The 14,245-nt window shown below is 51.8% G+C and overlaps 1 protein-coding gene across 3 annotated transcripts; it reads left to right on the top strand.

Annotated features, from left to right (window-relative positions):
* The first annotated feature begins 316 nt into the window (after positions 1-316).
* On the top strand, positions 317-13,987 carry RASSF2 (Ras association domain family member 2). Of its 3 annotated transcripts, XR_015705980.1 has the most exons (13): positions 317-366; positions 914-1,119; positions 4,361-4,443; positions 5,703-5,778; positions 5,939-6,090; positions 8,108-8,196; positions 9,784-9,935; positions 10,023-10,124; positions 10,296-10,347; positions 10,448-10,569; positions 11,290-11,387; positions 11,607-13,188; positions 13,404-13,982. XR_015705980.1 is itself a non-coding variant. In XM_087763073.1 (12 exons), the coding sequence occupies exons 3-12, from the start codon at positions 4,385-4,387 to the stop codon at positions 11,674-11,676; spliced, it is 972 nt and encodes a 323-aa protein (XP_087619199.1). In that variant the 5' UTR covers positions 317-366; positions 914-1,119; positions 4,361-4,384; the 3' UTR covers positions 11,677-13,987. The 3 variants fall into 3 exon arrangements, 2 of the variants coding, with proteins under 2 accessions (XP_087619199.1, XP_087619200.1); XM_087763073.1 differs by having other exon boundaries at positions 11,607-13,987; XM_087763074.1 differs by lacking the exon at positions 317-366 and adding an exon at positions 373-510 and having other exon boundaries at positions 11,607-13,987.
* Positions 13,988-14,245: the final 258 nt, after the last annotated feature.

Below are 14,245 nucleotides of genomic sequence, written 5' to 3'. Positions count from 1 at the left end.
GGATGGGGCATCCTTTAGGATTCTGGTCCTGGGGTGCAACCTGGGTGCCAGAAACGGGGTGTTCTTCAGTCCTAGAGCCTGAACCAGGGGTTTGAGACGGAGCATCCTTTGGGATCACGCTCCCGAGGGGTACAGGGTGCCCCAAGTAGGGCATCCTTTGGGGGATCCCCAATCCTGGCAGCTGGTAAGGGGTGTCCCTTGGGATCCCGGTGCCGGGGTGACCCTGGGTGCCGGAGAGGGGTGTCCCCCGGGATTTCAACACCAGTACCCCGGAGGGTACCGCAGCCCCGCCCCGCCCCGCCCCGCCCCGCCCCGCCGAGGGGCGGCCCGACGCGGGGAGCCGGCTGCGGCGCGGAGCGGCACCGGGTGAGTGCGGGCGGCTCGGGGCATCCCCGTCCTCATCCCCGTCCCCATCCCAGTCCTCATCCCCGTCCCCACCTCCATCCCCACCTCCATCCCAGGGGAGCAGCCCCGGGGCTGAGCTGGAGCTACCCCGGAGCCCCATCCGCGGTGAGTAGAAGGCGAAGGCTGCACCCACCCCCGGCGGGGGATCCGGCCCCCAGGCCCGGGGGGGTGTCGCCTCTGCACCCAACGAGCATCCCCGGCATCACCCTCGCTTTTGGGGCTGGCTGCTGTCGCAGGCGGGGAGGGAGCCGCAAGCACCCGCGGGTCCCCAGCCCGGTCGCGACACCTTCGCTGCGGCCCCCTTCGCACCCGGGGTGGAGACCCACCAGATCCTTTCCTGTAGCCCACAACAAGCCGTTGATGGCCACCAGCTCTGCTTGGAGGGTCTGACCTGCGGAGTGTGGCCAATGGGTCCCCTCACTTGTCCCCAAGCGAGCCGCCACCCCGATGGCATCACCCGCTGGCAGCTCTGCCACCACTCACCGCTCCCCTCCTTTCCCCTTTGCAGGACGGGGCTGAGCAGTTGGGCTGGCGAACAATAGCGGCGCTGGAAAACAATGGAGCTGCCGCACCTTCGCGCTTAGGGACGCCCGACAGACACTCGGAAGAAATCCCGGCTCCAAAATAGCGCCTGGGCCAGAGCCACCACTGCACCGGCTCACGGGAGCCGTCCGCTGAGCACCGTCGGTCAAGCAAAGGATCTGCCAGGACAGGGTGAGAGTGCTCGGTTGTATCCCACTGCTGAGCAAAGCAGCTCTGGAGGCTCTCGGTGCCTACGAGGGAGGGACTGTCGCCTCCGGATGATGCTTTGCTACTGATTCCGTCGGGATCGGTGTGCCGTTGGGCTGGTTAAAAGCTGCCCTGGGCAGCAGGGAAGCGGCAGGGTTTGTGCAGGAGGGAACATTGCGGCCTCCCCGGGGAGTGGGATATTCCCACAATCCCTCGCACGGCCGGGGAGAAGCATCAGCTGCGCCAAAACCACGTCTCTCACCCGAGTGCGGAGGTGGCTGAAGTGGCAGTGGGGATGCTGCCGAAGCATCTGCATGCTCCAGAAGGGGATTGGGAAAGCAAAAAAACCCCCGAAAAACACTCCTTTCTTTGTAGGAGCAGGGAAAACCACCCCTCTCCTGCTGAAAACGCGATCTTTGAGGTTTTTTTCTATTTTTTTTTATTTTTGTTGCTGCATTTGAGCTGCACATCTCCCTGGGAGCTCTGCAAAAGCAAGTGCTCATCCCCACTCCATGTGAGGGGCTGCAAGCATGGCCAGGCTCCCCCTGCACCGCAAAGCAGATGGGGCTGTAGGGATGTGGGGAAGGGTCTTAGGAAGGTTATTTTTAAGGAGGGGAATAAGTCTGGGGTCCATCAGGCCTGAAAGCGACTGCGGGAGCAGCCGACAGCTCGTGTTGGAAGGCAGGGAGGGCTGAAATCCTCCTGCCACGTGTGCAGGGGGAATTGATTTGATCTGATGTTTTTTTGCAAGACAGCAGTGAAACCTCAGCCCGCGCCAGGCGCGAAGGAAATACGTTGGCAAGAAAAACGTTGAACAACGTTGGCAAGAAATACGTTGTTACAGAGTGGGGAAACTGAGGCACGGGGGGTGCCGGGAAATGAAGACAGCGCTGAGCTGCTGAGGTTGAGCAACCGATTGGGCAATTTGTACATTGCCAGCCCTTTTATTTTGGCAATTTCCAGCCTTTTGCCAAAGCCATGGCAGAAAATCAGGGGGGCGGTGGCAGCTGGTCTCCGTTTGGGGATATCCGGGCGGCTGCCACTCCCTCCCACCCACAGCCCGGAGCTCTCAAGACCCAAAAAAGGAAGAATTTTTTCCTTTCCTCGTTTGCTCGGAAGGGGATGTGATGACGAAGGCAAAGGTGACAGCGCTGGACCGGTAAACAGGAAACCGGGCTCTTTGGCACAGGGGGATGAACCTGCATTTCAGGGCTCCCCTTCCATCCCAAAATGAGTATTTTTTCAGCTGAGTTCACCCCGATGTCCCCTTCGAGGGAACCAGGGCTTTGGCTTCACCTCTTTGTATCGTTGTGATGCCACGGAGCAAAGCTTCCTGCTGATACCAAAGGCTCCACCTCGGGCTGCACCGCTGGAGGGTTTTTTTTTTTCAGCCACTTTGGTATTTTTGGCAATATTTTTGCATGGGCCAAGCAGCCGTGTCATTTAATCCTCCCTCTGTGCAGCAATGCCTTAGCGATACTTTCATCCACTTTCAGGGGACACCCACAAGCGAGATGCTGATTTCTACCGTTCTGTATCTCACAGCTGGTAACCCGCAAATTTGAGTCCCTGCCGCAGCAGGTGCCATGCAGCCTCCGCGCCGACATTTATCCCGAAGCCACAAAGCCAGCTGCAAAATCCTCTCCCGATATCATTTTGGAAGGCTAAGATTATTAATAAGATTATTATTGCGTTTATTCCATGTAGGAGGGTGGATGGATGCGGGAGAGGTGGCTGCCCGCCGCAGGAGGAGGGTTGATGCCAGGCTTTGCTGGGATGCTTACGCGGCTCCTCGGCTCGTCAGGAAACCCGAAGCTTTGTCATCTTTTCCGTTGCGACGTGCGATTTTTCAGCGGCAGGTTTCTCTTCTGCTTTCCCCAGGCAGAGCTGGAGCCCCGGGGGCCAGGCCGGCTTCCTGCCCTTCCCCTGCCTACTTCTGCCTGCTTAAAGGCAGGCTTCGCTTTTGCAACCTCTTCTCTGGTTTGAAGCATGATGCAGAATGTTTTTGCTGTTGCATAAAATGTATTTGCTAGAATATATCCCGACGTGTGGGGTAAGAAGAGGGGATTGCCCCTGTGCTGAAGTTTTAGGGGCAGGTCCATCCTCCGACACAGATTTTACCACACAGCCTTGGTTGAGTCCGACACAGATTTTACCACACAGCCTTGGTTGAGTCATTTATCCACCTGGATTTCATTGGGTTTTTTGTTTTGGTTTTTTTTTTGACAGGAAAATGGGTTTGTTTCCCAGGGGATTGGGAGGAAGCACATGGCAATGCGGGAGGTGGAAGAAAACAGTGGTTTGTGGATCAAATGCTCTTTTCTCGCCTCGGTTTCTCTTTCTGGACAACGGAAGGGAGGGGAGAGACCCTGGAAAAATGAAAGCCCGTCTGTAGGAGGGTTTGCACAAACACCCAAGGAAAAGCGCAACCCAAGAAGTCCTTTCTCATGGCTCAAAACCGCCCTGACGTTGCACTTCAAGGTCTCTCCAGTGCCTGATTTACAAAGTGCTCCAAGCCCGTGAGCGACCCTGAGGGCTTTGCCCTAAAACTCATTTTAATTCCACTTCGTAGCATCCAAAAATCACTCTTGTGCTTTAAGCCAGGGCCGCTCCAAAGGTGGGATTTTTGAGGGAGTTTCCGAGTGTTTGCATGAGAGCAACGGAGATGTTTTGGCACTGGCGGGAACGCACAAAAATTTAACTGGCATTGTAAAAAAAAGATAAAGGAACCAGCCCAGCGTGTCTCGCTGCTAGCGAAAGTCATCCCTCGTGCCCTCTGCCTGGTTTCGGGACAGCACGAGGAAGCATCGAGCCGGATCCAGACCTGCATGTCCAAAGCTTTGTAGCAAAACCCTAGTAAAATAAATGGAGAAAAGGAACAAATCCTGCTTATAACCCTTCCACCTCCAGGTCTGGCATCGCCAGGGCGGTCTGTGGATGCTCGAAATGCAAATGTTAGCGTAAGCATATCTCTGCCAGTATTAAATTTTCAGTGAGTTTACAACGCTTCTCCCCTTATCTGATTTCCCCTCCCTCCCCATCGGTTTTCCCAGAGAAGCTGCATCAAACTTCACCCGCGGCTGCATCCGCTGGAGCCTTTTCCCAAGAGCTCTTCCAAATCCAAGCAAGTTTATTTTTTTCCCCGTTATCCAGGGGTGTGTATCAGGGATGCAATAACGGGGCGGTTCATGCCGATCCTTTTCTCTCCTCCCTCTTTGCAATTCAGCTCCCATGAAAGAAGAGCAGGAAGATGGATTACGGCGGCTGCGAGTACCTGGTCCCCTGCGGAAAAGACAAATACATCTCCAAGTAAGATGCTCAGCAGGGCTGTAATGCAGAAATACAGTCGGTGCTGGTAGCTGGGGAGTTATTTGCAATATTCCCAGGGGTTTTCACCTTCGAGCTGAGAGGAGGGGAGTGACCCTGGCTTTGAACTTGATTCGGTTGGATTTGGAAAGAAGAAGCCGTTCTGGGGCAAGAAACAGCAACTTCCTTTTTTAAAAAAAAAAAGCGTTGTTGATGGGATTTTGAAATTTTTTTCTTAGGAGCGTGGCCAAATGCTCTATAAACTTTCATGAAATATAGGTTTTGCTGAAAAAGGTCCCGATTAGTAATTGCTCTTTTATGCTTTGGTAAAGAAGTAAAATGATTCCTAAATTTCAAGGAAGATTTTGGAGGAGACAAAGTATAGATGTGATATTTCCCCCCCCTCCCTTTTTTCTTTCTCATAACCCCAGATCCCCATGGTTTGTGCTTCTTTATACTAGTCTGACGGTGCCGAGCATCCTTAAACTCCATCAGCCAGCCAAGCTGAATTAATGACAGCTTTATGAATTAATGCCAGAGGCATCGCTTCCCCATGATTCATAGCTGTGCTTAGACAGCCTGGGTTGGGGTTTTTTTGTTTTGTTTTGGTTTTATTTTTTATTTTTTTTATTTTTATTTTTATTTTTATTTTTATTTTTATTATTTTTATTTTTATGTTGTTGTTGTTTTGGTTTTTGTTTTTATTATTATTATTCATTTGCAACTGGAGCAGGGCTCAGACTTTTAATTTGAGCTCGAGGTCAGGGTCCGGAGCGACGAGCCAATGTGATAAACTCGCCTGTGATAACTTGTGACTCCAGCATGACCCAAGGGCTTGGGCGCTCTGAAAATTTCCTTGGTTTTCAGCCTTGTGACTGACTTCACCAAGGTCTCATGGGTTTTCTTACATCTTTTTGCATGGCTTATGGAGGGCACAGTTGCAGGGAACTTGTCCTCCCTAATCATGGTGGCAAAGGGCAACGCCTGGTTGAACCCGCAGCAGATATATCCTCAGCAAGGGAGGTCTAGAGGTGGCAAAAGACCCAAATTTGCCCCAAATGAAGCTGGTTGGGGTCGCCCAGCAGCATAGCAGATTCATCGCCCACCCTGACCCTGGGAAGCAATTCCTGCTTTCTCCCAGATCTCCCCAAATTTCCCCCCCGCCGGCTCAGGGGGTACCACACCGAGTACTGAGCGGTGCCTGCAACGTCCCCCCTCGCTCCTCCACATCTCTTCTCAGCATCTTTCCCATTTTTTTCCAGAAATGAGCTGCTCTTCCACTTGAAGACGTACAACATCTACTACGAAGGGCAAAATTTGCAGCTGCGGCACCGGGAGGTAAGAAACCCCTGGTGCAGGCACCCAACTTATCTCTGGCAGCAGAGAAAAAACAAGGAAATTGGGTTTGATTCAGGCTCGTGAGGTCCAAAAAAATGCCCCTTAGTAATATTCATCGCTATTTGTATTTGGGATATTGAGCTGCCCACCTCTCGTGCAGGAGGAAGGCGAGCTCATCGTGGAGGGGCTGCTGAACATCTCCTGGGGCTTGCGGCGACCCATCCGCCTGCAGATGCAGGACGACAACCAGCGCATCCGCCCTCCGCCCTCCTCCTCCTCCTGGCACTCCGGCTGCAACCTGGGAGCCCACGGGTGAGTGGAGGGAAGAGAAGTCATCCCCTCCCAAGGCAGCGTTTGCTGGGTTGCAACCTCAGCGACCTTGTCTGGGTCCTGGGTTTTTTCCAATATGCAAAACCCTGAAGAAGCCAAGTCCAAAATAAAGTAGCTTGGTTTCACTTTGCAAAGACCCCTCTCTTTTGCAAAGACCCCCCTCTTTTGCAAAGACCCCCCTCTTTTGCAAAGACCTCCCTCTTTTGCAGACCTCCCCTTTTTGCAAAGACCCTCTTTTTGCAAAGACTCACAGTTTTGTAAACCCCTCCCTTTTTGCATAGACCCCCCCGCTCCTTTTGCAATTCCTCTCTTCTGCAACCCTCCTTTTGCAAAGATTCACCGCTTTTGCAAACCCCCTGTTTTGCAAAGACACCCCCTTTCTGCAAACCTCCTCTTTTTGCAAAGAACTCCCTCTTTTGCAAAGACACCTCCCCCCCTTTTGTAAAGACTCCCCCTTCTGCAAAGGCCCCTTTGCCTGCAAGAAGCTCCTTCTAAAACCAGCCTGGGTTTTAACTTTAATACAAGTTTAATGCTGGATGTTGCTCCAGGCACAAGTAATTCAATATCTTCATAAGCAATGTGGATAACGGGATCAAGTGTAGCCTGATGAAGTTCGCAGATGACATCAAATTGAGTAGGGAAGTAGACACGCTGGAAGGGAGAGCGACCCTGCAGGAAGATCTGGATAGGCTGGAAGAGTGGGCTAACAAGAACCTTATGAAGTTTAACCAAGACAAGTGTAAGGACTTGCACCTGGGAAAACATAATCCAGGCGTGCAGCTCAGACTGGGATCCACCTGGCTGGAGAGCAGCTCCGTGGAAAGGGACCTGGGGGTCCTGGTGGGCAGGAAGCTCAACATGAGTGAACAGTGTGCTGCTGCGGCCAAGAAGGCCACGAGGAGGCTGGGTTGCATCAACAAGGGCATCACCAGCAGAGATAAAGAAGTCACTACCCCACTCTACTCAGCGCTTGTCAGGCCACACCTGGAATACTGTGTACAGTTCTGGTCCCCGCTATACAAAAAAGATGTGGACAGGCTGGAGGGGTCCAGAGAAGGGCCACCAAGGTGATCGAGGGTCTGGGAAGCCTGCTGTATGAGGATAGGCTGAGAGAGCTGGGCTTGTTCGGCCTTGAGAAAAGGAGGCTTAGAGGTGATCTCATCACCATGTACCAGTACTTAAAGGGGAGCTACAAAGAAGATGGAGACTCCCTTTTTCCAAGGAGTGATGTGGCGAGGACAAGGGGTAACGGGTACAAGTTACTCCCAGGGAGATTCCGGTTGGACACGAGAGGGAAATTTTTCACACTGAGAACAGTCAATCATTGGAATAATCTCCCCAGGGAAGTGGTTGACTCCACTACGCTGAACATGTGTAAGCCTCAGCTGGACATGGTGCTGGGCCATCTCGTCTAGACTGTGCTAGAAAGGTTGGAGCAGGTGATCCTCGAGGTCCCCTCCAACCTGGTATTCTGTGATTCTATGACTCTAATCACCGCGGAACAGCCATTTCCCAGCCATCCTCTGCAACCACCCTGGGCTGCAGCGCGACCCTCAAGTGCCCAGGAACAGCAAGTCCGTGGGTTCTCCTAGCCGTGGTGGGGGTCTGCCTGGTTTTCGCATGTTTTTTTAGATGTTTGCAAAGAGAAAAAAGGGGCAGGTTCAGCTTTGCTTGGGCAGGTTGTGTGGTGGAGGTTGCAAAAATGCTGTTTTGGGCTTCAGCGTCCTTTCCTGGGAAGAGGACAGCTGGGATAAGACCCTCCAAAGGGTTTTTTGGGAGCAGGACAGAATGAGATTCAGGATTTATATTGCAACTAGCCTGTGCTGCGACCCTGCAGGGATGGTTATCTGCCAAATCCGCAGGGAGAACGGGCTGCTTCCCATCCTGGAAATAGCAACGTGGGGGCTCGGAGGGGAGATTATCCTGGTTATCATTCCCTCTGCAGCTGCGTGCTAACAGGGCACCCATTGTTTTGTTTGTTGTTTTTTTTTATCACCAGGTCTGTGCTGAAGCCCAGCACCTTGCCGGACATCCAGGTTACGGATGCAGAGGCCACGCCAAATGCGGAGGCTCCCGAGAGCGGCACAGGTGAGCAGGGCTTGGATCTGGTTGGATTTGGCCGGGCATTTGGGAGCAGCTGCCTTATGCTCCAGTTTGATTTGAGAAAATATAAAACAGGCATTTTTTTTCTCTAGAAATCAGTGTCCCCATCTTGCTCCAGGTTTCTTTAAGCCATTTCCAAAGCGCCTATAATTAATTTATTTAATTGCAGCAAGAAAATCTTAGCCCCGATGGTCTGAAACCCTTCCTAAGGGCTTCTGCTCGGGGAAGGGGCCACGGTGGGATGTGGTGAAGAGGAGCTTGGAAAAAAATAGGGGGATGGAGCAAAGAGCCTCGTGGGATCGTAGGGAAAAGGATGTTGGCGCTTCCCCTTCCCGGCAGCTCCGCTTTTAGGGAAGAAGAATAGGCGCCATTGGGAAGTGCCGTTACCATGGGGAAGTCAACATTTCTGCAAAGTTTTTTTCCGCTCCCTGGTTTTTCCTCTGTAGAGAGGGGGAAGAGCTAGGCCCAGCTCTTTGTTAACCCGTTGTTTTTAGCACAAGGCAGTGATGAATGGGACACAAACTGTCCCACTGGCAATTCCCGCTGGAAAAACCTGCTTTATGCATTTTTCTTATTCGATCAGGACATTTTGCAGATGTTCCTCGCTTTTTTGGGGGAGGGGGGAGTGAAGGGGGGTGTTTTTATGGAAATACACCCTGCAGGCAGGGAAGAACCAGCTAATCCTTTTGGCTTCGGGATGCTCATCCACTTCTCGGCTCGGGGAGGAGCTGAGCACTTGCAAAACTCATTGATCCATGACACCTTTTGCCCCATCTTTGATCCTTCAGCTTTTCCCCTTTCTCTTTTTGATCTCCCCACACATGACGCTTTTTTCCCCCTTAATTAAAGCTTGCCCGGGCGATATCCACAACGCATAGCACCATAGAAGTAACCCAGCAGCTATTTCAGCCAGCCATATGATGTTAATCCTCTGCCAGCGCATAAGAAAAAAGTCTTTTATTATATTTTTCTCCAAAAGCCTATAAAAATCAGTGCATAACGTGCGTGCACAGCTCCTCGTGAGTGCTTAGTCACTCTGGCCCGTGGCGTGCAGCTGGAGCAGCGCGCACCAGAGATTTTTCTTGCTGCAGACATGCTTTGAATTAAAACATCCAAGCTTGAGCCCAAGAGGTTCATTAAAAATGGATGAAGAGCTAGTTTATAATAATCTGGACCCAGGCCAGTTTTCACGTAGAGATCTGAAGCGCTGGCCTCGTTTGCCTGTTCTCATTAAAGGAAAGGAGAAAAAATGAAAAAGTGAGTAAAGATGCTCGAGTTCCTAGGAGAAGAGGCTTTATCCAGGTAGCAGCCTGGATTTATGCAGCTAATTCTGAATTAATAGCCTTCTTCAGGAGCTGGGAGAGAATAAACCAGTAGCAGCCATGGTTTAAACTGGTGGGTTATATCTGTCCAGGGAAGTTTGTAGGGCTGTATTTCTCGGATGGGGACTTTTGCATCCATGGTGGGACTCCCAGGAGCTATTTTGCAGCAGGGGGATGCTGGGGTAGGACCCCAGGGGGTTCCTGCTTGCCCCTGGTCCTCAGCCCCATCCTCCCACTGGGTCTTTTCCAGCTGCCAAACCGCAGCCAGAGGAGACGCCGCAGCTGATGCGGACACGGAGCGACGTGGGCGTACGGCGCCGGGGCAGCGCCCGCACCCCCAGCGAGCAGCGGCGCATCCGCCGTCACCGCTTCTCCATCAACGGGCACTTCTACAACCATAAGGTGAGCCCCAAACCTTGCCGGCTCCCCAAAACCTCCTCAGATCAGTGGGGAAATCCGGGGGGGTTAAATGGACTTTGTGCCCCATAGACGTCCGTGTTCACGCCAGCGTACGGCTCTGTCACTAACGTCCGGATAAACAGCACGATGACGACCCCCCAGGTCCTCAAACTGCTGCTCAATAAATTCAAGGTACGTTAGCTATCCCCCACCTCGTGTTTCTGGGTTGCTCTGTATGGGGAATTTATATCCCGTGGCTACAAAATGCAATGGCAGAGCAAAATAATGGGATTTTTTTTTAATTGCTGGGAAAGCCTAGGATAGAAACATGGACCTTTAATAGTGATTTATGTCTCTGTTCAGATTGAAAACTCGGCAGAGGAGTTTGCGCTGTATATCGTCCACACCAGCGGAGGTGAGTCTGCAAAATAGATCCCCCCGGCGCAGGCGGTGGGTCAGACGTGGCAAAGCCCCATCGTCCACCAGGCTGAACACTGGTGCTTTTGGTGTTGCAGAGAAGCAGAAGCTGCGAGCCAGCGATTACCCCCTGATCGCCCGCATCCTGCAGGGCCCCTGCGAGCAGGTCTCCAAGGTCTTCCTCATGGAGAAGGACCAGGTGGAGGAAGTCACCTACGATGTGAGTTTGCCAGCATAAGACGCTTGTTGCTTTTGGATGGGCTTGGGATGCAACCAGGGCTGGAAAACCAGGGGAACATCTCCATGCTGCGGATGCAGGAATTGCTTTGCTTTGCTCCTGCGTCTCCCTGTGAAAACTCCCCATCTTATGGCAAAAACCTTGTTCTGTGCTTAAAGAGCGTCTTTAAACTGCAACTGAGAGCAAACGCCCCCAGCCCTGTTTTGCCATCCCAAATCTGGTCGCAGAAGAGCAATTGCTGCACATCCTTTGGTGTAACTATTTTTTCCAGCTGGGGAAAGCACTGCAGGTGGGGAACGGCTCATTTATGCCATCTGCCGGCTCCCTCCTACCCCGGTGCTGCTCTGCTCTTAAATCAGAGCACAGATGAGGCACTTGTGGGGTGTATTTGAGCTTAAATAGCACTCGGTGACACATTGGGGATGCACAGGGCTCTCCATATGAAGGAGCCAAGTCTTGCAGCCAGTGGGTAAAATAAAATAAACCTTAGGTGGAGTTTCTTCCCAATAATTAGCTAGCGGTCATTTGCACAAGCTGATGTTCAGGCTGTGCAGAGGAAACGTGGTTTGTTGCGAAAGTCGGGGGGGTCCTTGATTTCCCTGGTTAAATCTGGGGAGAGGATGCTGCGAGGTCGCCTTCAGCCTCGCGGGGTCGGTGCATCACCCTCTTCATCACCCGGCTTGGCATTTCTCTCCCACCCAGGTTGCTCAGTACATCAAATTCAAGATGCCCGTCCTCAGGAGCTTCATCCAGAAGCTGGAGGAAGAGGAGGATCGTGAAGTGAAGAAGCTAGTGCGCAAGTATGCCGGGCTCAGGGCCATTGAAGGGAGATGCTGAGAGTTAAGGACATTGTCGGGGGGTTATTTCGGTGCTGAAAATTCATTTGCACAGCCTTGCATCCCTAATGCATGCATGAGCCACTGGGTTTAGTATTATTCCAGGGTTTTCTTGGCAATTTGTGTTAAAAGCCCAGCTTGATGCTGCAAAAATCCTCTTTTCTTTGTCCTTCGCCTCTGCAGATACTCCATCCTCCGGCTGATGATTGAGCAAAGGCTGGAGGAGATTTCCGAAGGTCCGACGGCGATGTGAAACACTTCACCATCACCCCAGCTCCAGGTTGCATAGCACAAAGAGCCGTTTGCCTGCAGGATGTACTGTACCGAATCCCAAACCCCTGTCATTCCCGCAGCGCTCCTGGTGTCCATCTGGATCGCTCCAGCTCTGAGCCAACCCATCCTCCCGCACCTTCATCTGTGTAGCATCCTCGGGGGGTTGTTCCTCTGCAAATGGGGGTTTTCCCAGCAAGGCTCTGGCCGGTGGCAGCTTTGGCCAAAACCTCAAATTCCTGGAAATAATGGGAAAAAAAAAAAAAGAGGAAATCCATGCGCAGGGTGAAGCCGCCAAGGACAGGGCCAAGCAAGGGCTGCAAGTGTTCGACAGCAAGAATTTGGGCTTGGTTTGAAGATGCTCGCTGCAAGCGGTGCCCACACATGGCTCCTGGCAGAGGACCCACTGCTCAGTGGCAGAAGAGCACAAATAATTCCTCTTTTTTTCAAAAAAGCACGTTTCTATTGCAATAATTCACAGGTGATGGGAGGCTTTTGTAAGTCAATAAGGGTCCGCTGAGAATTGGGGTTTTTTTTTAACACTTTTGCTGCCGAAAGCAAACTTGGGGATTGATAGTTGGATTTACAGTGAAAGAGTAAATTGCTTTTTTCTGGCGTGTTCCCTTAACCTGCATCTGGTCGCGTAACTCCCTCCTTCCCCCATTTCTAATTTGCACTAATTTTAGGAATTAAAAAAAAACCCACAATGACAAACCTCTCTGGTAGCCGCAACATGCCAAATAGCGCCCACAGGAATAGTTTATGGCACTAAGCATCTCTCGAGGGATGCTGTACGGAAAGCTGGGGGTGACAGGAGGAGGGAGAGGCAGAAGTAAAGAGGGTTTTATTTTGCAAATCAGTTTTGCAGTGGTGCCAGCACATCGTCCCGGTGAAACCGGGACCGGGACTGACTCCATTATCACTATCACACCTGGAAAAACCTCTTTCCTCCTGGGCTAAACCAGCAATATCAATTTTATACCTCGATGTGAACTAAAACTCTGACTTTCTCCCTCCCTTGAGTTTTTGCAATGTATCTTTGGGGGTTTTTTTTGTTTGATAGTACCTTTTCCACCTTTAACACGTGTTAGGGAAAGCATTGTACAGCAAGAAAAGCTTTTTATGTATTTGAAGGATGACTATGGCATTGCTTCATTGATTAACAAGAAAACAAAATATGTAGCAACTTAATACAGAATGAAAACCCCTGTGTTACAGCCTGGTTTGTTGAAAATAAAGCACTTTGTGGATAGAAATGCTACTGAAATGTGCTTTGCATGGGCTGGGCGTGACGAGGGAGAAGAGCAAAACCTGCCTGAATCCTGGCGAAGTTTCCCAAGGAGAAATGCTCCTGCCCTGCAATTTTGGAGACTCACAACTAAATTGCTGGAGGATTTTTGGGGCTGTTGTAGGGTTTATCCAGCCCTAAGAGACTATTTATCGCCATGCACTGTGGTCGGCGGGCTCCATCCTCTGAATATTTCCCTTCCAGAAGGTAAAACTCTCCTCTAGAAGAAAACCTCTGCATCGCCTAGCCTTGTTTTAAACCCATGGAGTTTTTAAACCTGATATATTCAGGTTTTTTCTCCTCCTCGAGGCTGAGCTCTCTGCATCCACAAGGTTATCCCCAGCCACGCTTTGCTTTCTCCCCGAAGCTGTCAGCCCCATGTTATCCAGCCCATTGAAGCCCATTTATCCCTCCCTGTGCAGGAGGGGGATACGAGTGACGTTGGCTCCGCTTATCGAAGCTTTATCCACCCGGAAAAGTCTGATGTGAGTCGAGCCCGGCAGGCGCAGACGGGAAGAACCATCACCAGCGTGGCCCTGAGTGCACAGGTAAGGGCAGCATCCTTGGCACGGAGTTGAGGGATAAAAAGAGAAGGAATTGGGTGGATAGCAAGGTGAAAAATGTTGGGTTTTGGCACAGAGCTGAGCTGGAGGTTGGGATGGGGAGAGCAGCCCAGGGAGGCACTGCACCCTGCCCAGCAGCTTCTGCCCTGGGTTGTGATCCATAAGCTTGAATAATGCAGGGGAAATAAAGGGGGGAAAAATAGGAAGGCAAAAATCCCCATGTCTTAATTTTTATGGGGTTTGTGGTGTTTCCAGTGGTGGCGATGCAGCTGCAAACAGCTGGAAGGGGGACACGCGCTTCTCCAGGCTTTCCTTAAAATAAACCACATCAGTTGGAGGAGCAGGGCAGCGAAACAAGGCAAATTAAATTAATCAAGCCCTATTTTTTTTTTTTGAAGCACTGGGTTTCAACGGGGGGGTCAGGCCTGGCACCTTCTAGCAGGGGCCGCAGGAGGGAAATGCTGACACAGAGATGCTGCGGCCGGCCAGGCGGGCTCTGCTTTTTCAAAAGGCTTTTGTCAACACAGCTCCTGCTATTTTTGGGATGATTTTGGGGCCGCGATGGCTCAGCAGCTTCGGTACAATGAGCCTGTTTGCTCAGCCGCCAGCTGGAGGGGTTGCCAGGTGGGGGACAGGGCCAGGGGGAATCGCATCGTCATGTTCCAGTGCTTTGCAGTGGGGTGGAAAAATGAAGGTGCAGC

Source organism: Nipponia nippon, unplaced genomic scaffold (assembly GCF_047370975.1).
Source record: "Nipponia nippon isolate SJK-2023a ecotype South Korea unplaced genomic scaffold, ASM4737097v1 scaffold_27, whole genome shotgun sequence".
In the NCBI taxonomy this organism is placed as follows: domain Eukaryota; kingdom Metazoa; phylum Chordata; class Aves; order Pelecaniformes; family Threskiornithidae; genus Nipponia; species Nipponia nippon.
This window is presented reverse-complemented; position numbering and strand designations above follow the sequence as displayed.

Coding starts and splice junctions, on each gene's coding strand:
- RASSF2 (XM_087763073.1), top strand. CDS start 4,385: ATGGATTACGGCGGCTGCGAGTACCTGGTCCCCTGCGGAAAAGACAAA. Junction 5,779..5,938: donor TGCAGCTGCGGCACCGGGAG/GTAAGAAACCCC, acceptor CCTCTCGTGCAG/GAGGAAGGCGAGCTCATCGT. Junction 8,197..9,783: donor GGCTCCCGAGAGCGGCACAG/GTGAGCAGGGCT, acceptor GGTCTTTTCCAG/CTGCCAAACCGCAGCCAGAG.